Source organism: Callionymus lyra, chromosome 14 (assembly GCF_982586985.1).
Source record: "Callionymus lyra chromosome 14, fCalLyr1.hap1.1, whole genome shotgun sequence".
In the NCBI taxonomy this organism is placed as follows: domain Eukaryota; kingdom Metazoa; phylum Chordata; class Actinopteri; order Syngnathiformes; family Callionymidae; genus Callionymus; species Callionymus lyra.
Genome location: NC_141831.1, coordinates 9,195,845 through 9,214,486, shown reverse-complemented (window position 1 = coordinate 9,214,486; position 18,642 = coordinate 9,195,845). Strand labels below are relative to the sequence as shown.

General features: G+C 37.6%; 1 protein-coding gene across 1 annotated transcript; it reads right to left on the bottom strand.

The window, feature by feature from the left end:
- Positions 1-216: 216 nt before the first annotated feature.
- Positions 217-17,392, bottom strand: clmpa (CXADR like membrane protein a). Its single transcript, XM_087808220.1, has 7 exons — positions 16,895-17,392; positions 4,569-4,729; positions 4,293-4,491; positions 4,028-4,195; positions 3,139-3,261; positions 2,909-3,050; positions 217-2,019 (listed from the first exon to the last, which is right to left on the bottom strand). Exons 1-7 carry the CDS (start codon positions 16,926-16,928, stop codon positions 1,785-1,787), a joined length of 1,062 nt encoding a protein of 353 aa, XP_087664346.1. The 5' UTR covers positions 16,929-17,392; the 3' UTR covers positions 217-1,784.
- Positions 17,393-18,642: the final 1,250 nt, after the last annotated feature.

Genomic DNA, 18,642 nt, shown 5'->3' with positions numbered 1-18,642 from the left:
ACAGGGGAGAACTTTGTCAAGTAATAAGTTCAAAACATGGTCATGATGAGGAACTTACTGCATCTTGGAGAGGAAGATTCAACATTTGAAACATGGTAGTCAGGAAAGTTGGGTTTAGTTGCTCTTTAACAGTTTGTAAAAGGAGACTATAAAACTATCAAAACATCAACTCGATCTTTTTAAATTTCACCGACAAAGTTGAGTCAGCTACTGTACAACAGTGTAGTATCAACTTTATTGAAACATTATTGAAACAGAACCTCAATTTAAGTTAACATGCATTTTTTAAGGCAGCAGGTGAACTTACACATACAAGTTTAACTGACTTTTAAATATCTTTTTTCGCTGTGTGTTTGCTAACATGTCTATCGATGCTTATGGCTGTGTCTAGTGCTTGTGTAACTTTTATGTGTTTTCTTAAAGCTTTGGAAAGTTTTTAAAAGAGCCTATATGTCTACATATCTTTTTGATTTAAGTGTTTAAGATAATTGTTTATTGTTGTGGCACATTTTTGAAGAATTGCTACTCGCGTAGGGGAAAAATTCTGTGGTCAAAATAGATGGGTTTTATTTAATTGTTAATTAGCATTATAATTCGAAAAAATGGAATAAATATAATTAGCGTTTTAAGTCCTTGTCGGAGTATGTCTCGGACTATAATTGTGTCATCCTGAATTTTTAACCCTCCGCCACAGGAACATAGCTGCAGTTAAGATGTTGTTTTGGTGATGAGGTCCAACTCCACAGGCAGCTGAGCACAGCAGGATTGTCTCCACGGGAAAATAATAATAATAATAGGACCTAAGAGATATTTGTGGACATAGAGCAGTTTTGGGCTTGAGGGCGCTTGTTCGAGAGGAAGCATAGACCACCCCGTCATTCCCGGTCCTGGCTGTGCAGGACACAGGAAGTGCTGGAGGGCTCCTCCGACGAGGGTCGAGTTTGAACGCGAGGATGGAGGGAAATAGATAAACAAACAGATCTGATGAGGGAGAACCTGAGTGTGACCTGGAGGGTGTTTTGTGCTTGCAAAGCCGATCATGTTCAGTTTGTGGAAATAAAAGGTTTATCTGTTCAATGATAATGTGTTTATGGAACATGTTTGGACACCTTTTCTAAAACTACATCATGTTAAAAAAAAAAAAAAAAAGTATACTTTCCAATAAAAACAACAATGAAATGAGAAAAAATGTATATTTAAAAAAAAGAGCTGTTAAGTATGACAAAATAATTATCTAGCTGTTGATTATTTCTGATTAAACCGTACATTCCACACATGCTTGATACATAAAAATATTAGTTTGAATCATTTCTCACGTGCATGTAAACAGATTAAGGAGTTTATACATGTTTTAAGTTAAATACACATTTCATATGGAGGCTCATTGTAGCATTTCTAGGAGACATTTAGTAGATTTAAGGATGAATTTGTATTGTGAGATGACAAATGTTGTTGTAAACCGATCTTTCCAGTAGTATTTTTACGTCTCGAAGATTAAACCATGCAAGTTGAAGTATGGTCACATGGTCAGTGAACCTGTGAATGGCTGTAATTCTTCTGGTAATGTGTTCTTCCATATGAGCGGAAACCTACTCTTGCCTGCAGATTTATCTTAAAACAGTGAATCGTTACACGTGTCCATCAGGTGAGATTATTTACATTGACAAAGAGACTCCTGGTTAAGTCCACCGCCTCCTCTAAACAACTTGGATCATCACAAGGGGTGGCTTCCATGAGGATAAAGTTCTGTGTATCTCGGGGTGTGGGGTTGAATGCCGGCGGGCTCAGCGGTTTTGGTGTGTGGTCTGATTGTAGCCAGGTGTGGATTGTGAAACGGAGGAAGTTTGGCAGTTTTCCCTCCGAGATGCCGCCACGGGAACACCAGCTAGCTGCCCACGTGTGGCCAGGTTGTGGACCATGGACTGAGTGGAAGAGGTTCCTGAGCGAGAGCTACCAGAGCGGGACGATGAGAGGGAGTTTGGCTTCATCAGCTTGGCCTTGGGGGCCTCAGCGTCTTCCCTGGGATGAGAGAGAAAACAATTATTGTTGTTTGTGTTGTTGTTTATTGTTCCCAGGAAGTAGGAGTCTGATTATGAAATTATCTTTTCACTCTTGGAGGTTTGATCTTTATTTTTATCTTCAACTTTGTAACTCATTCACAAAAAAATCCCATCAAATTCTTCTCAGACACCTGGGTATAGTTATGGGTAAATGTCTCTTCACAAGCTTTTATGAATGATTATTTAAAGGTACGAAAAGTCTAACAATTTATCCATACATCTGTGTTTCTTGTACTTATACAGGGTTTAAAATGATAGTAAATTACAACGCAAATATAGTTTGGCTTTGTAGAATATACATTTTCTCCCGGAGTAATACTATGGAACCTCGCGGAGTAATACTACAATGACGTAAGTAGTCATACTCTGCAGTCTTTGCTTCACAGTTTATCAACCTTTTGAAGGATTTTCAAGCGCTGGATAGGGCTTATAAGGTTCACAGTCAATTTTTGAGAAAACTCTTGTGCACATTATAGTCTTAAATATACAGTAAATTAAGTTGTGTGATTTGCAAGTCGGTCTACAAGATGGTTGTCTGATAACTACTGGAAGGGCTTTGCTGTAATGGGATTAGGAAGTGTTTGAATGGAGACAGAACCTTATAGTGGTTATATAGCGCAACTGCATGTTACAGATTACACAACCTTGACTGCGCGTGTAGAAGAAATTGTTGACAAAATACTCCTCTCGCTCCGAAATTCACTCCACTTCAGAGCTACCCTCACTTTCACCTTGAAACCCATACATTATTACGATTCAATATATGCAGAGAATATTTCAAGGCCTTTACGTCCTAAAATGTTATTGATTAATTGACATAATTCACGTTATATAAGATGCACACACACCTGATTTCATTAGGGGTCTCCTCCTCCTCATACTTTTTCATCTTTTTTTTGCAAAAGACGATCCAGATAATAAGAGCGATCAGGAGGACTCCGAAAGACACGCCGACAACAGCCCCTGCGACCGCTCCGATACCCCTGACATCTGAGCAAACATCAAAGCATGCGTTGAAAAAATGCTGTTTCATCCGAGGCGAAAAAGCAAAAATGGGTGTAATCATGGAGACACTTACAGTGCATCTTCACCTCCACGGTGCAGCTGTCCTCGCCCACGTCATTGGCAGCAGTGCATTTATAGACTCCACTGCTCTCTTTGGTCAGGTTCCTCAGTGTCACAATCTCTGGGTTTTTTAAGTCTGAAATTCAAAGAGAGAAAAGTGTTCAATGCTCAAGATTTTAAGGAATTAAACCTAAACAATCAATATAAAATGTTATATCAATAGGGCGGAGGTGTTCTGTGAGACTTATTTCCTCAAATTTGGGACCAGTCTAGAGAGGAAGATCTGGAGAAGACCTCCTGTGACTGATGAAATAATCAGCGTAAAATGGTTGATTACAGTTGAATATTATTTAATTATAGTTCTAAAAATTGTTTTGTTACAATTGAATGTTGTTTTTTAAAAATGGACTGAACTGAAACTCTGGTGATTGCTCCTGATGATGAGGTTCCAGGGTTGAGTCAGTACTTGGGTGACTTAAGCCAGTCTGTCAAACTGAGCCTGAGAAACCTGGGTGTTGTATTTGACAAAGACATGTCTCTAGTACAACACTGTAGAAAACTAACCAGAAACCGTTTCCTTCAACCGAGAAAAATCTCTAAACTTAGGAAAATGTTGTCACAACACCGTCTGGAGTTTATAATCCATGTGTTTGTGTCTCGTTTAGACTATTGCAACAGTTTGTTTTCATGTCTTAACAAGAAGGATGTGTCTCGCCTGCAGTTAATACAAAACTCTGCAGCGAGAATTCTGACCTGCTCTAGTAGAAGAACTCACATTTCTCCGATCCTTAAAACTATTCAGTGGCAGTTTCTTTCAGGATCTATTTTAAAATTCTGGTTCTTACTTTAGTCTAAAATACTGAAACTAATAGTTAAGGACAAGATAAGATTGAAACACTTACCCATCAGGGCTGTAGGAGGAAGTTTACCTGCGTACTTCCCCTTGTCTAACAATCTCTCCCATTTGTAGTGGATGGGATCGGAGCCATCCGTAGACTTGCAGCTCATCTTCACGTCGCCACCTTCCAGTAGCTTCCCCTCCATCCAGCAGCGAGGCTTGGACGGCTTCACTTGAGGTCACGAACAGAGACAAATGTATCGTCGACTCGACGCACTTGTACACTTTCCCTACAGATCCTGAGCGTTTAAGTGCTGTCTGACACTTACCCAGGACCGTGAGAGTGACGGTGCTCCAGTGATACTGTGCGCCGGTCTTGACCTTGCAGCTGTACTCTCCCGAGTCTATCAGGGACAAGTCGCTGATCATCAGGGACGCGTCGCCCTTTAGGTACTCGCCGGCGAAAGCCAAGCGACCGGGCTCCGCTTCGTTCGGGTCGAAAACCCGCCCAGCGAAGTACGTGATCAACTGTTGGCACGAGTTGAGACGTGACGTGTAAGATACATAAGAGAGTTTAAAGAATTGTATAACCCGAGGAAACATACCACTCTCTGTCTATTGGTGGGTTTGAGGAGCAGCCACTCGATGTCCAAAGTGGGATCATCGCCCACCCAGAACTGGTGGTGGCAGGGTAACGTGGCGTTGTCTCCGACCGTCCTCTTCATCTCGGTCTGTCCGCAGGTGGAGAGCTGGACCAGCAGGATGACTGCAGTGAACCATAGAAAAACATAATAGCGTTTCTTTAACCAGTAATACATAAAATTTATTTTTTATATTTTCTGTATTTGCTGGGAAACTCAGAAACAGTGTTGAACTTTGTAAAGTTTCCAAGAACAGGTCACAACAAGAGCCTATGTAAACAAATACATATGTGGTTTGTAGCATTGGAGGCTCCACAACATTGTAGTTATACTTTTCGGACACTGGGGGGGGCCAGACACAATATTTTCAATCTAACATATTGCTGCTTTTAAAACATTTTTGACAGATATGTTTATAATTTAAGGCAGTGGTCCACCACAGGTGCTTTTTTTAAGGGGGGCACATAGAAAGAGACAATAAATTGTTTATTTTAAGTTAAAACTGTCCAAAAGGTTTTTAACTTGATTTTCCACAAAGTCATATTGGCATGTGAGTCTTTTCTCCCCGCCCCCCCATCCCTCTCCCTTTTCTCCATCACCCTGTCCGCCGCCCCAGCTGGTCACAGCAGGAGGCTGTCAACACTGAGTCTGGTTCTGCTCTAGGTTTCTAGCCTGTTAAAAGATAAGCTTATATAAGTGTGATTAAGTGTGGGACCATCTTGATAAAGAGAAACCAGCCCAGAGCTCCTGCTGACTCAGCCTAAAGGTTCGGTTTTTGCATGTCGTTCCATTTGAATTTAGGCTGGTCACTGAAAATAATGCCGAGATTAAAACAATCAACAGTTGCAAAAAGGACGGTTTAAGGTACATTGAAAAAAATCTAATACCACGGGAAAGACAGTTCATTTCCGAAATACATTTTGAAAAAATCATATATATATACATTTCAATGCCATGATTACACAGTGACCTTTATTTTTGACGTTTTCCCCATAACTTCAGCTCAATCACAAAAAATGTCTAAATAAATTCTCCCGCTAATATATTTTTGTTAGATTTAAATGTTCTATAGTGCCGGCCTTGACATTCCAAAGACAATTCTCCTGGAAGGAAGCGTTCCGGAGCAAAGTTAAATATCTGTGGCTGCGAGCTCGGAGGAGCTCGGAGTGCCAACATGAATCAGTATCAAGAGAATCACAGAAGGGTAAACAGTAGAGGGGGGGGGCATCACTCAGTCTCCTCCACGGAAGTACAGTCAAGCCGTGACTAAAGCCGGACACATCAGTGAAGCTGTAAAGAAGATGGGGGAAAAAAAGTCTATATCATTGTTTAGTTTCGAGATATAAAGAAAAACAACATTGTTTCACTGTGAACTCAAACATGAAAGACCCCCTGACCATTTTTAAAGATTACGTTTATCATTAAATCGATGTGATCTGAAGATGAAATTAAAAAAGTAGAAATAAAAACAGTAGCTTCTAATGAAATAAAAGCATTAATTTGCAAATTCTCTTTAGTAAAATGACTGCTGGGTTGTTTGTGTGTACAATAGAACAGGAGTCCCCAACCTGCATTATATATATTCCTATATTCACTATTTTATTATCAAAAAATAATTCTTATAGAGTTTGTAACTTTAACTAGTTTGCAGGTTTATTTTATGAGTGAACTCGATCTCGATGTGTCAAGAGTCACAGACTCATGTTACTCCAGAGAAAATATAGAAGAAAAACCTAATAATCAGACAGTAATAATCCTTTGAACAGAAATGATATTCATTATTTGTTTCTTACTGTGCAAACCAGTTAACAAATGCCACAAATGCATTAGTGGATGTAAAGTGAAAAATACATTTCATAAATAAAAGTTTTTGTCAGGTTGGAATATCTTCGAAATTGAATTTACAATCCTCATAGCCTACTTCCTGCATATACATGATATTCATTACTGTTTTTGCATGCTGAAAAAAATATATATATACATATTTAGAAAATGTATTTCTCTAACTATTCTGTGTATCCTTCACTTACTTGATTGAGGTGATACGTGTCACAATACAGGGTAAACAATACGATATATTGTGATATATAATAGAGAGATGGATGGATGGATGGATGGTTAGATACTGTAGTAACAAGGATTATATGTGTAGTATTGTCGAGTACTTGACTCTGGTGTTGCAGAATTTACAGACCACATGACAAAGTCGTAACTGCTTTCATTTGTTTTGAAACATAAATATGTCAAAACATCAGCTTTGAAAGCTGTTGGAGTCGACTGTATCCTCTCGTCCTGAGTCATGGCTGGGAGCATGTAATGACTGCTGCCATCTACTGGCCAGATTTTTAATTGCAACACAAACAAACAAGCAAACGCTGTGAATTGTTGTACGTATTGTAATTAAAAATAATAAAAAAAAATCTTCAGACACACTGTATTAAAATATAGTACTATGCTAAATATAATCCAAATGTAATATAAAAAAAATGGATACAGTGCTGTCGAGTATTGACACAGTATCGTGAGGTGTATCGATATATATCTTCCTCACAGCCCTGGTTCTCGACGCTGGTTGATTCTCGCCAGGCTTGACACGCAGACTCCACTGTCGTGTTAGTGTCACGGAGAGATCGACCATCATCAGTCGCTGCCTCTCCTCCTGTTCGTGCTGTCGACTTAGTCACGGCCTCATCACTCCTCAGTCCAACATCCACACAATCCCCACCAGTTCCTCCCCGACCGGTAGCAGAACACGAGAGAAAGTCCATACGCATGAGCTTTTTTTTTTCACAAAACCCCCTGCAGCTCCGTCACCTCAGAGCTTTTGTTTCGACTCTCTTCGCCAAGACGTTGCCGGGTCTGACTCCAGTCCACCTTAGAGAGCGGGAAGAAGTGCTCGCTCCAACAAGTCATGACTCTGTCAGCATGAATAATCTTAACGCGGGGCGAACACGGAGCCGCTCGGGGAGACGTTTGACATTGGGTTGCGATGGGTGGTGCAGTCCGAAGGGCGGCTTGACGTGCAGGCGAACAAACGTGAAGAGACTCTGCTCTCAAAGTGTCTTAATGATGTGGCTGCAAGGTGTCCTTGTCGGGCCTTCTGCCTCTCATTATCCTCGGTGCCATCAAACATCTCTGGTGACGGATCATTACTGCGCCTAATGTGTTCCAAAACTCAAATGAATCAATTAAAACTCTCCCTATGAGTACGTGTGGAAGTGCCTCTATTTATACCCGTTGATGGACGGACTCACAAATTAAATAAATAAACGCCTCCTTTTTTTAGAGGAAAACATCTACAAGAAGTTGAAGAATAATACTTAATATTTCTGCACATTACTCACAATATTTCAAAGTTATAAATGGTTAGTCATCAAATGTTGGTTTTTCCTGTGGTGAATTTCTGTGTGTGTGTGTGCGTGTGTGTGTGTGTGTGTGTGGGGGTGTGTGTGTGTGTGTGTGTGTGTGTGTGTGTGTGTGTGTGTGTGTGTGTGTGTGTGTGTGTGTGTGTGTGTGTGTGTGTGTGTGTGTGTGTGTGTGTGTGTGTGTGTCTGATGTCTGGACTACTGACATCTCAGTGAAAATAATTATATTATTTATAAGACATAATTATAATATGCCCAATTGTGATGGAATTTAAAGTATATTTATATATATTTAAGTTTCCCGAATGTCAGCTCCTTAAGTAAAAGACGGGGGCAGAAGATTCGCATGAAAATAAGTCCAATTTTGATGAAATTTAAAACACAATTAACAACATTTGCAAGAAATATTTCTGGAATTTAAGCTCCTTCTAGCAAAAGACTCCCATGAATATTCAAATAAGTCCAATTTTGATGGAATTGAATCCACATTTGTTACATAACGCATACGATTTTTAAGCTTCCTCTGGCAATTGTAAGAAGGAAGGGGAATTTAAGATACAATCAATTTTGATGGAATTTAAACAACATTTATTATATAATACATTAAAATTGTGTCCAGAATTTGAGCTTCTTCTTGAAAAGGAATGGGGTTGCAAAGAGGGGGCAACAGATCTCCTTAAAAATGAAAATACTTTCAATGTTGATTGAATTTAAACCAGATGGTCATTACATAATATATAAGAAATAGTTCAGAAATTTAAGCTCCTTGCGCAAAGGGGGGCATTAAAATTTAAATATGTCCAATTTTGATGGAATTTGAACCATATTTATATATCAAGTATAGAGAATTTCAGCACCTTTTGTTATTTTAAATTAATTAATTTATATTAACAAATTAATGTAGTATTATTTTTTATTTATTTTGAGTATTGTTTTTATTGCGATCTATAAATATAATTTACTTACTTACTGAATTATACGTGTGTTTAAGGGGGGGCTACAAGACCTCCCCCTGAAAATTACAGGACGTCCGAATTAAGACCATATTTATGACATAATACATATAAATTCTTTCCACAATTTAAGCTCTTTCCGTTGCACAAATAGTGGCTGAAGACCCCCCTAAAATTAAACAATTTACATTTTAAAAATTCTATTATTTACTACTAGTCTACTCTACTAATTTTAGCTCTTGCAAGCGATTGTTTGAGGGTATTTTAAAATGTATTTTTCAGCATCAAAGTATAGAAGTAAGTATAGATTACAATTACAATAGTATTAGTCTCGGTTCTTTTATGGCTCGTTGGAAAGTGACACATCTTCATTGCTGCTGAAACATTTAAAGACTTAAGGATCAAACTGTCAATTAAGTTTTAGGGTAAATGTACTGGAGCTGCGGGGTCTCGGGGGACAGCAGGGGGCCATCGACCTCATTGAGGGGTCGAGGTGGGGGGGAGAGGCAATAGCGGTGCATCATTAAAGAAGATCTTCGTAATGAGCTCTCGCAGGTACGGACCTGACCCGGCGAGAGAAAATCTCTGAGGACAGGCCGGTGTTCTGACCAGATGCAGAACCTCCATTTCAAGCATCCGTTTTCGTAGATCCCACAGCTGTGGCCACAGACGAGCATTGTTGCTATAACCCTCTTTGACATCTTCCACTCGGCGCTCGGGCCACATTCGGGAGGTATTCCCTAATTATTTCTCTCCCATGTGTCGCCTTCATGCTCGCTCGTGCTTCCGTCCTAAACATCCCTCACACCCTCCTCGCTGCATCTGTCGCTGCCGCCTGAGTTATGAGCTCATGAATCACCGTTTCCTAGATTCAGCATTTTCCACTTGGCCTGCTGACCCTTCTTTATTACTGAGAGCCTGTGTCGATAAATTTGAGCGTCCCGACCCATGAGTGATTCTTTTTCACCCCGAGCCATGTGCAACTTTCAATATGAGCCTTTACTTAAGGAGTGCATGTGTCTGTTTTTTCTAGGGTGTGTGTTGCCGATAATCTGATATGTATTGCGATACAGGGGCAAAAATATATATATTGTGATACTGTAGCAACAAGGATATATTTGTAGTATTGTTGAGTACTTGACTCTGGTGTTGCAGAATTTACAGACCACATGACTCTTGATGAAGTCGTAACTGCTTTCATTTGTTTTCAAACCAAAATATGTCCAAACATCAGCTTAAAAAGCTGCTGGAGTTAATGTATCCTCTCGTCCTCAGGCATTGCTAGAATCTTTTAACATGGATCTAAAATAATTTTTCTGGACCTAGATTTATTTTCCCCAGAGAGTTTCTGTCTTTTGATGGTGTCGCAGATATGGATGTTTAGTATCTATAATTTGGCAATGCAGTATCATGATACAAATGCAACAATACAGAATATAATGATACTCTAGTAACAAGTATATATTTGCATTATTTTTGAGTACTTGACTCTGGTGTTGCAGAATTTACAGACCACATGACTCTTGACGAAGTCATAACTGTTTTAATTTGTTTTGAAACTAAATATGTCCAAACATCAGCTTAAAAAGCTGCTGGAGTTAATGTATCCTCTCGTCCTCAGGCATTGCTAGAATCTTTTAATATCTAAAGTTTCTTAACATGGATCTAAAATCATTTTTCCGGACCTACATTTATTTTCCCCAGTGAGGTTGTGTCTTGTGAAGGTGTCGCAAATATGGATGTGTAGTATCTATAATTTGGCGATGCAGTATCATGATACAAGTGCAACAATACAGAATATAGTGATACTGTAGTAACAAGGATATTTATGTAGTATTGTCCAGTACTTGACTCTGGTGTTGCAGAATTTACAGACCACATGACTCTTGACAAAGTCGTAACTGCTTTCATTTGTGTTGAAACCAAAATATGTCCAAACATCTGCTTTAAAAGCTGCTGGAGTCACTGTATCCTCTCGTCCTCAGTCATCGCACAATTTAATTGTTCCTTTAGCAGTAGAGGACATAATGACTGTTGCCATCTATCCGCCAGATGTTTGAATACTTTACAAAAATTAACAAACGCTGTGATTATTTGCATGTAAAATAAAAATAATAGTATTTTATACACACTTTATTGAAATATAAGCTATAAAATAACTACAATAAAAGTAAAATGTAATTTGAAAGCAATATATGTATATACATATAATTATAATTTTTAATATCAATATAGTGCTGTTGAATTTTCATATCAGAAAAAGAATCTCCTTATTCACACCTAGTGTGTGTGCTTTTTAGGGTATGTCTGTGTGTTTTTTTTAGGGTGTGTGTGTGTGTGTGCTTTTTAGGGTGTGTGTGTGTGTAAGAGGTGTGTAGCGCTGCAGTGTATCCAGGTGATAAACAACCCTGCATGACAGCCAAAGAGATGTGACGTCTGCCTGGTCAGCACATGTTGCCGTCGACCTCGGGTTGAAATGTGAGCCTTTTTTTTTCTCACACCAACAAAGATACTTCTATAGACTATGTCTATATATTTGAAATATTTAATATTATATTTAAAATTAATTTGTCATGAATAACATCCAAGGAAACTCACTCTTCACTATCATGTTTAATACAGTTTTGAAGAAGTGACAAGTGACTCGACACATTACAGGACTTCAAATAGTTCCTGGAAATATTGCAGTTACACCTTTCAGACACTAGGGCGGGACCAAAGACCTTATTTTAATCTTACATATTGCGGCTTTTTTAGAGTAATTTTAGACATTTAAGCCTGGGGTTCCTGTGTCAAGAGTCACAAATGCTAATATGAGAAAATCCTCCTTTTTTAAGACAGTTATAATAAATATGACAGAAATGTAATTATTTAATTAATAATAATTATATTATCAATAATAAGAACCATAGATTTACATTTTTTGGGACTTCACAATATCACTATTCTAATTATATTTTTCAAAAGATAAATATATACATATAAAAAATTCTTAATGCTCGGGATGTTTTTTAAATGCGTTAGTATTTTTAATTTATTTCAATGTAAACAATCACCATGTTTTGATGAACTGTGATAGCAGCGTTTATAGTCACAAATGAATCAGCAAAACTATCTAACGAGTAAACGCACACACTTTAGTAACACTTATACTGCATATAAAATAAAATTAAGATAAAACATGATATTTTAGTCGCCCGTCCTCTCAAGAAGTAAATGTAAATCTTATATTTATAAACTGAAATTTGGACATTGGGGTCGAAAAGCAGCCACGGGTCAAACACAGTTCACTCCTTTATCATTGATGAAGGTGTTTGGTCATGTTAGGGATGCATGGAGTCATCGAGATGATCGTCGCTCCACTGCTCCGTGTGTTTCTGGCTGCATGACGACTGCATGACGCAGTGCAATGAGCCCTGAGCTGGAGCCGTGGATTCACAGGAACCCATAAGAGGAAGAAACAAAAGGGGGAACTGCAGCAATTTTGGACACATCTTTTGGTGGTTAGAGATTGGTTACAATATTGAGTTATTTATCTTTAAGTGTTGATTTCTCTCAGTGGCGACCCGTTGTGGGAAAGACGCTCTCCGTGGTGCTGAATATCTCTGTTGTGTTATTATGATGCAGTAAAGCCTGGTCATATGACCCCATTAAACAAACAATTAAATCTTTATATACGCCCTCTGAAAATACTTTGTTTTTCTGGAGATTCAATCTTGTTTACCCTAACCACACCCACTCGGCTGTGATTGGTCAAACATCGAGGTTTGTCTCGACCTCCAAGGGACTCGTTGTATAAACAAAGTGGGCTTGATTACAGCTGGCTGGAGGAGGAGTGAGGCCATTATAAGGTCGGAGTGGACTCCGCTTTCGTAACCTCTCGTTCGCTGAGATTTCAGACGAACTTTATAAAGTAATAAGTTCAAAACATGGTCTAATGAAAGACTTATCACTGCATCTTGGGGAGAAAGACTTCAACAATTGAAACATGTGAGTCAGGAGAGTTTGGTTTTCACCTTAGTGTCCCTTTAACCCTTGGATTATGTCAGGGTCAACGGGTCAAGCAACGATTACATTTGTTTTCAGGCCTTTGACCCTGAGATAAAACAAGGGTTAAGAAACATTAATTTACACAATTTATGATCCTTATTCATCCATGTATCTAAATCTCTTTCTCTCTATATATATAGATATATATATATATCTATATATATACACCTAAAACATTTTTTCACAAATCAGTGGAATTAGTCATTTTGCTCTTAATAAATTACACATACACATTTTCAAATTATTTTCCATTTGCAGCTGAAAATTTAAAACAATCTAGTTTGAAAAAATTAGTATTATTATATTGTATTATTCCTATATTGTATGGAATGCCAGGAGTGACACAATCGGGTAAAACAATTACAAATAGAAACACAGGCAAAACAAATGGCAAAATATATACTGGAATAAGTTTAAATTGATTTAAATGCACTCATATATATGGCTAAGGGGAAATAAATACAGACAGAAATTTAATAAATAACTTAACACAAACATTTAATTTACTTTGCTAATTTCCAAAAAGTGTTTTATTATTTTATTACCAACCTTTAAATAAACAAACAGGTGAAAGAGTTTTTGGAAATGGGCAACATAAATTGGATATATGGATTTATTTAAACTCTGTTTCATTTTATTTATACTAAGTCATATACATGAGTGTATTTATATCCATTTAAACATACTTCGGGATTTACATTTCCTGTATATGTCTCTATATCTAATCACTTTTTTATTATCTAATTATGGCTTACATTACATTGTACGTATATGATGTATACACCATAACATACTGTAGTCTAGGATGAAATATGATTGATAGTAATTATATGACGTACACAAAACAAAAAAGCTTCTTCAAGTGGACAATTGTTTTTAAACATGCGATTTTAATTAAACTTATAGTCTTGAAGAGATTAAAACTAATAATAATAATAATTTGTTGCTTCCTGTAATGACATGTGTTTTGTCTCCGGCTCGTTACGCGGTATATTTAGAAGGAGTATTTGGAGCGAGTCCACAGTGTGAGCATTAACACACAGCGGAGAGGTGAGCGGAGGAGACAGGGCGAGTGAGGGAGAATGAAAACCAAGGAGATTTGAAGGGATCGGTGACTGCGGACTGTCAGTTTATAACCTCGGGCTCTGGAAACGTATGTCAGCTCGACTCCTGACACTTTATCTCCTGCCTCGACGACGACTCGGTGTCTCTCTGTGATGGTGGGAGATAGAAAAAAAAATGGAAAAAAAAAGGTGGATGTGGGAAGATGTCAGCTGCTGGCTATCTTGACGCATCACTTTGATATTTTTTCACCGCTGCATGAAACTAGAGGCAAAAAAAGTCTCTTAGAAAAGTCTGGATTCTAAAGATAGAGTTGAAAGGGAGAAGAGTGAAGAAGGGGGGGAAACAAGAGACCCAGCATCCCACCCCGAGGACCCAAAACCTCATCATCTGTATGTGCTGCACAAATCCAGACCCTGGTCATTCATCCACGATTGTGAAAAACAATCTCGTCCCGGGTCACTTTCTCAATTCACTATGAAGTGTTTGGAGAGTAACCTTTAGATAAAGAAAGTAAAACAAAACACATAGAATTTGTTATTTTTCAATCATTTTTACCAGTTCACGGGTTTATTTTTTGAGTAAACTTGAATAAAACAAGCATCTTGTGTCAAGACTAACAAAAAAAACACATTTCAAGCAGTTTTAATCAATAGAAAAAAAAACAAGGGACCACTTGTGAAGATCATAAAACAGTATCTGTGCTCATATCTCTATACAGACCCACCTTGAAGATCAACAGTTTTTATATTGATTTTATTTGGTGTTTTTCCATACATCTATTTATTTATTTTAAAGTATCCATACATTTATATTCTGAGCTAGTACAGAGATGTTGAACCTTGGATTTTTCGTTGTGCTTTAACATCAAGTACACACTCTGATGTGACATTATCTACACTATTCATCCCCAGTTTGGTGTGTATACCATTCATTACCATATTAACTTTATTTATAAAGCACATTTTGACAACACACCGATTATTTTTATTGATTAAAACTGCCTGAAATGTGTTTTTTTTGGTTAGTCTTGACACATCAAGATGCTTGTTTTAGTCAAGTTTACTCAAAAAATAAGCTACATTTTTCCACCTGCACCTCTCTATGTCTTAAAGCACCTGCATAGACCTCATTAGTGTGTTTATGTTTTGATTGTGGAAACAAAAAGAAACAAAGATTTTCTTTTTTTTAAAAGGAAAAAAAGTTTTCTGAGTCAAATTCAGAAATATATCTGGCAACTGTACACACAACTATAAAATGCTAATATGTTGTAACTGTCGACGATTGTGTTAGTTTGTGTTTTTGTTATTTTTTTGTATTGTTGCATTTTCCTCCTATTTTATTTTGGTGATATGTTTCTGTGTATGTGTTACTTGCATGTGTTAGTAATCCCTTCTTATTCTTCACTTCAGTAAATTGTGTGTGTGAGGAATTCATTCAGTCTTGTAGAAGTTTTTGTAGTTTTTAATCCACATTTTGTTTCTATTTTTGTAGTTAGTTTCATCTATTATAGCTTTGTTTTTGGTTTGTTTTAATCCAAATTCTGCAAAGAAGATGGACGGTAAAGGACCTAATATAGAGCCTTGAGGGACACCACATTAAATGTATCCGGTAAACTATTTAAACTCTGCCAGTTTAAAATAAATGGATCTGTTTCTTTTGATCTCATTAAATGTAAGTCCATTCTAACGGGGTTTATGGATGTTTTTTAAGTGTAATTTTGCAGGTAGATGATAACAAAGACAACTGAGCTCCTGTCGCTACATTAAAATGAACAAACACTTTTGTCTATAAATCCAAAAAAGGGAAAAGATTATTCTGAAAATAATCCCAACTCTTCGTGGACATGAGGGTGAGTAGAAAATGAGTGAGATTCGAATTTTGCGTAAACTAACTAAATAAATTGTGTGCAGTACCACAGATGACCACACGGAGATGGAGGCAAAAATTTAAAATGGTGATATAATGGTAAGTAATAGTTATTTCTAGTGTGCCTTTCTAGACCAGGGTCACAAAGCGCTTTAACAATCACAAACAATACACAGTTAAAATATATATACTTAAAAGATCAACAAGACACATCTAACGTTAAACGTTATAAGCGTATTGTTGTCAAAAGTTACTGAAGATACTAAATGCTTCCTTAAAGTTAATATTCAACAGTTGATGTAATAACACTATTAAATTCTTAAATATCCATAAACAGTGTTTTTTATTTCCATCAATTACTTCAACAACCAATTTTTTACTTTGTTTGAAAATGGAGAGGGACCCCCTTAGAGTCTGTCGCAGGGCAGAGAAAAACACAACCACACACACAAACACACACACACACACACACGCACACTCACACAGATCAATTCTGTATTTATCATTTTTGATTACTCAGCGTTCTTGACTTTGATTCACTTTTTTTCCCCCCATCAGTAAAAAAGTATTGAATATTTAAATCCTCTTAACCCAAACTGAACTCTGTCACCTCGCGAGAACTGCCCCCCAGTGGGACTTCCAGGTATGTTCTAAAAAAATAATTATTCTGGATTTTTAAATGTATTATTAACCAGTGAAAATGATGGATCAGTAAACATGATATTGTCAATTTAACATGTTGCTTTTTCAAACTCACACCAGTCATGCTGCGGACAAAAAAGAAAGAAAGAAAAACACTGCATAAGAAACACTGAGAGGATCTTGAAAGAGGATCTTGATATACATCCATCATCATGCAGCAACAGTCGAGCAGAAACGTGTATCTGTTGAACACACACTCTCTCTCACACACACACACACACACACACAGAAGTAGCCGCAGCGGATCAGCATCATCCTCCACACACACACACACTGCGAATAAACTTACCCAAGAAGAGACAAACTACACACGACGGCGACATCCCTGCCGATGGACACAATCCACGCGATGAATAAATGAAAAGAAGGACTTTCCTGTCCGAGGCTGTGACGGAATCTACAGCGTCAGCATCTTCTTCTTCCTCTTCTTCCTCTTCTCCTTCTTCCTCTTCTGCTTGTTCTCCTTGAACTCACCCTCGCATGGTGTGTGAGGAACGCGTCCAGGAAAGTGTGTGTGTGAGAGTGTGTGTGTGTGTGTGGATGGAGCGACGTGGCTGAGACAGTGTGTGTGTGTGAGTGTGTGTGTGTGTTTTAGTGAGAGCCGCCTCTTCTTCCCCGCATGATCCGAGGAGGAGGTGCTAGAAGGTAGAGGGGGACCCCTAGAGTAGAGTACGGGACATGCTGTTACTGTCCGACCGCACCCAAATATATGACGACATCTGGATATAGGTTTTTTTTCTTTGTTTTTTTTTGGGGGGAGAAGGCGATTCTAACCAAAAAAATGAAGGAAAGTTTGTTTGAAATTGAAAATTATATATATATATATATATATATATATATATATATATATATATATATATATACATTTTTTTTGTGTGTGTGTTGCTGTGCTGTTGTTTACAAGAACGTTTCTGTTATTGTTTTGTCGATCATGCAGTCAATTTTGGCTCAGAAGTGCAAATCGATATTCTCTCCTTGACAAATGATCCCTGACAGAAATTGACAGTGTCCTGAAGCACATTTACAAACTGTAAACTTTCCTGCAACTAATCTATACATTTACAATTTCCTGAAGCACATTTATAAACCCTGAAACACATTTACAAACCCTGAAACACATTTCCAATTCCCGAAGCACATGTACAAAGCCTGAAACACATTTACAAACCCTGAAACACATTTTCAGTACCTGAAGCACATTTACAAACTCTGAAACACATTTGCAATTTCCTGAAGCAAATATACAAACTCTGAAACATATTCACAATTCCCTGAAGCACATTTACAAACCCTGAAACACATTTCCAATTCTCGAAGCACATATACAAAGCCTGAAACACATTTACAAACCCTGAAACACATTTTCAGTACCTGAAGCACATTTACAAACTCTGAAACACATTTACAATTTCCTGAAGCAAATTTACAAATTCTGAAACATATTCACGATTCCCTGAAGCACATTTACAAACCTTGAAACACATTTGCAATTTCCTGAAGCAAATATACAAACTCTGAAACATATTTACAATTCCCTGAATTACATTTACAGACCCTGAAACACATTTCCAATTTCCCGAAGCACATTTCCAAACCCTGAAACATATTAACAATTTGCTGAAGCACATTTACAAACCCTGAAACACATTTCCAGTACCTAAAGCACATTTACAAACTCTGAAACATATTTACAATTCACTGAAGCACATTTCCAAACCCTGAAACATATTAACAATTTGCTGAAGCACATTTACAAACCCTGAAACACATTTTCAGTACCTAAAGCACATTTACAAACTCTGAAACATATTTACAATTCGCTGAAGTACATTTACAAACCCTGAAACACATTAACCATTTCCTGAAGCACATTTACAAACTCTGAAACACATTCACAATTCCCTGAAGCACATTTACAAACCCTGAAACACATTTGCAATTTCCTGAAGCAAATGAACAAACTCTGAAACATATTTACAATTCTCTGAAGCACATTTACAAACCCTGAAACATATTTACAATACTGTGAAGCACATT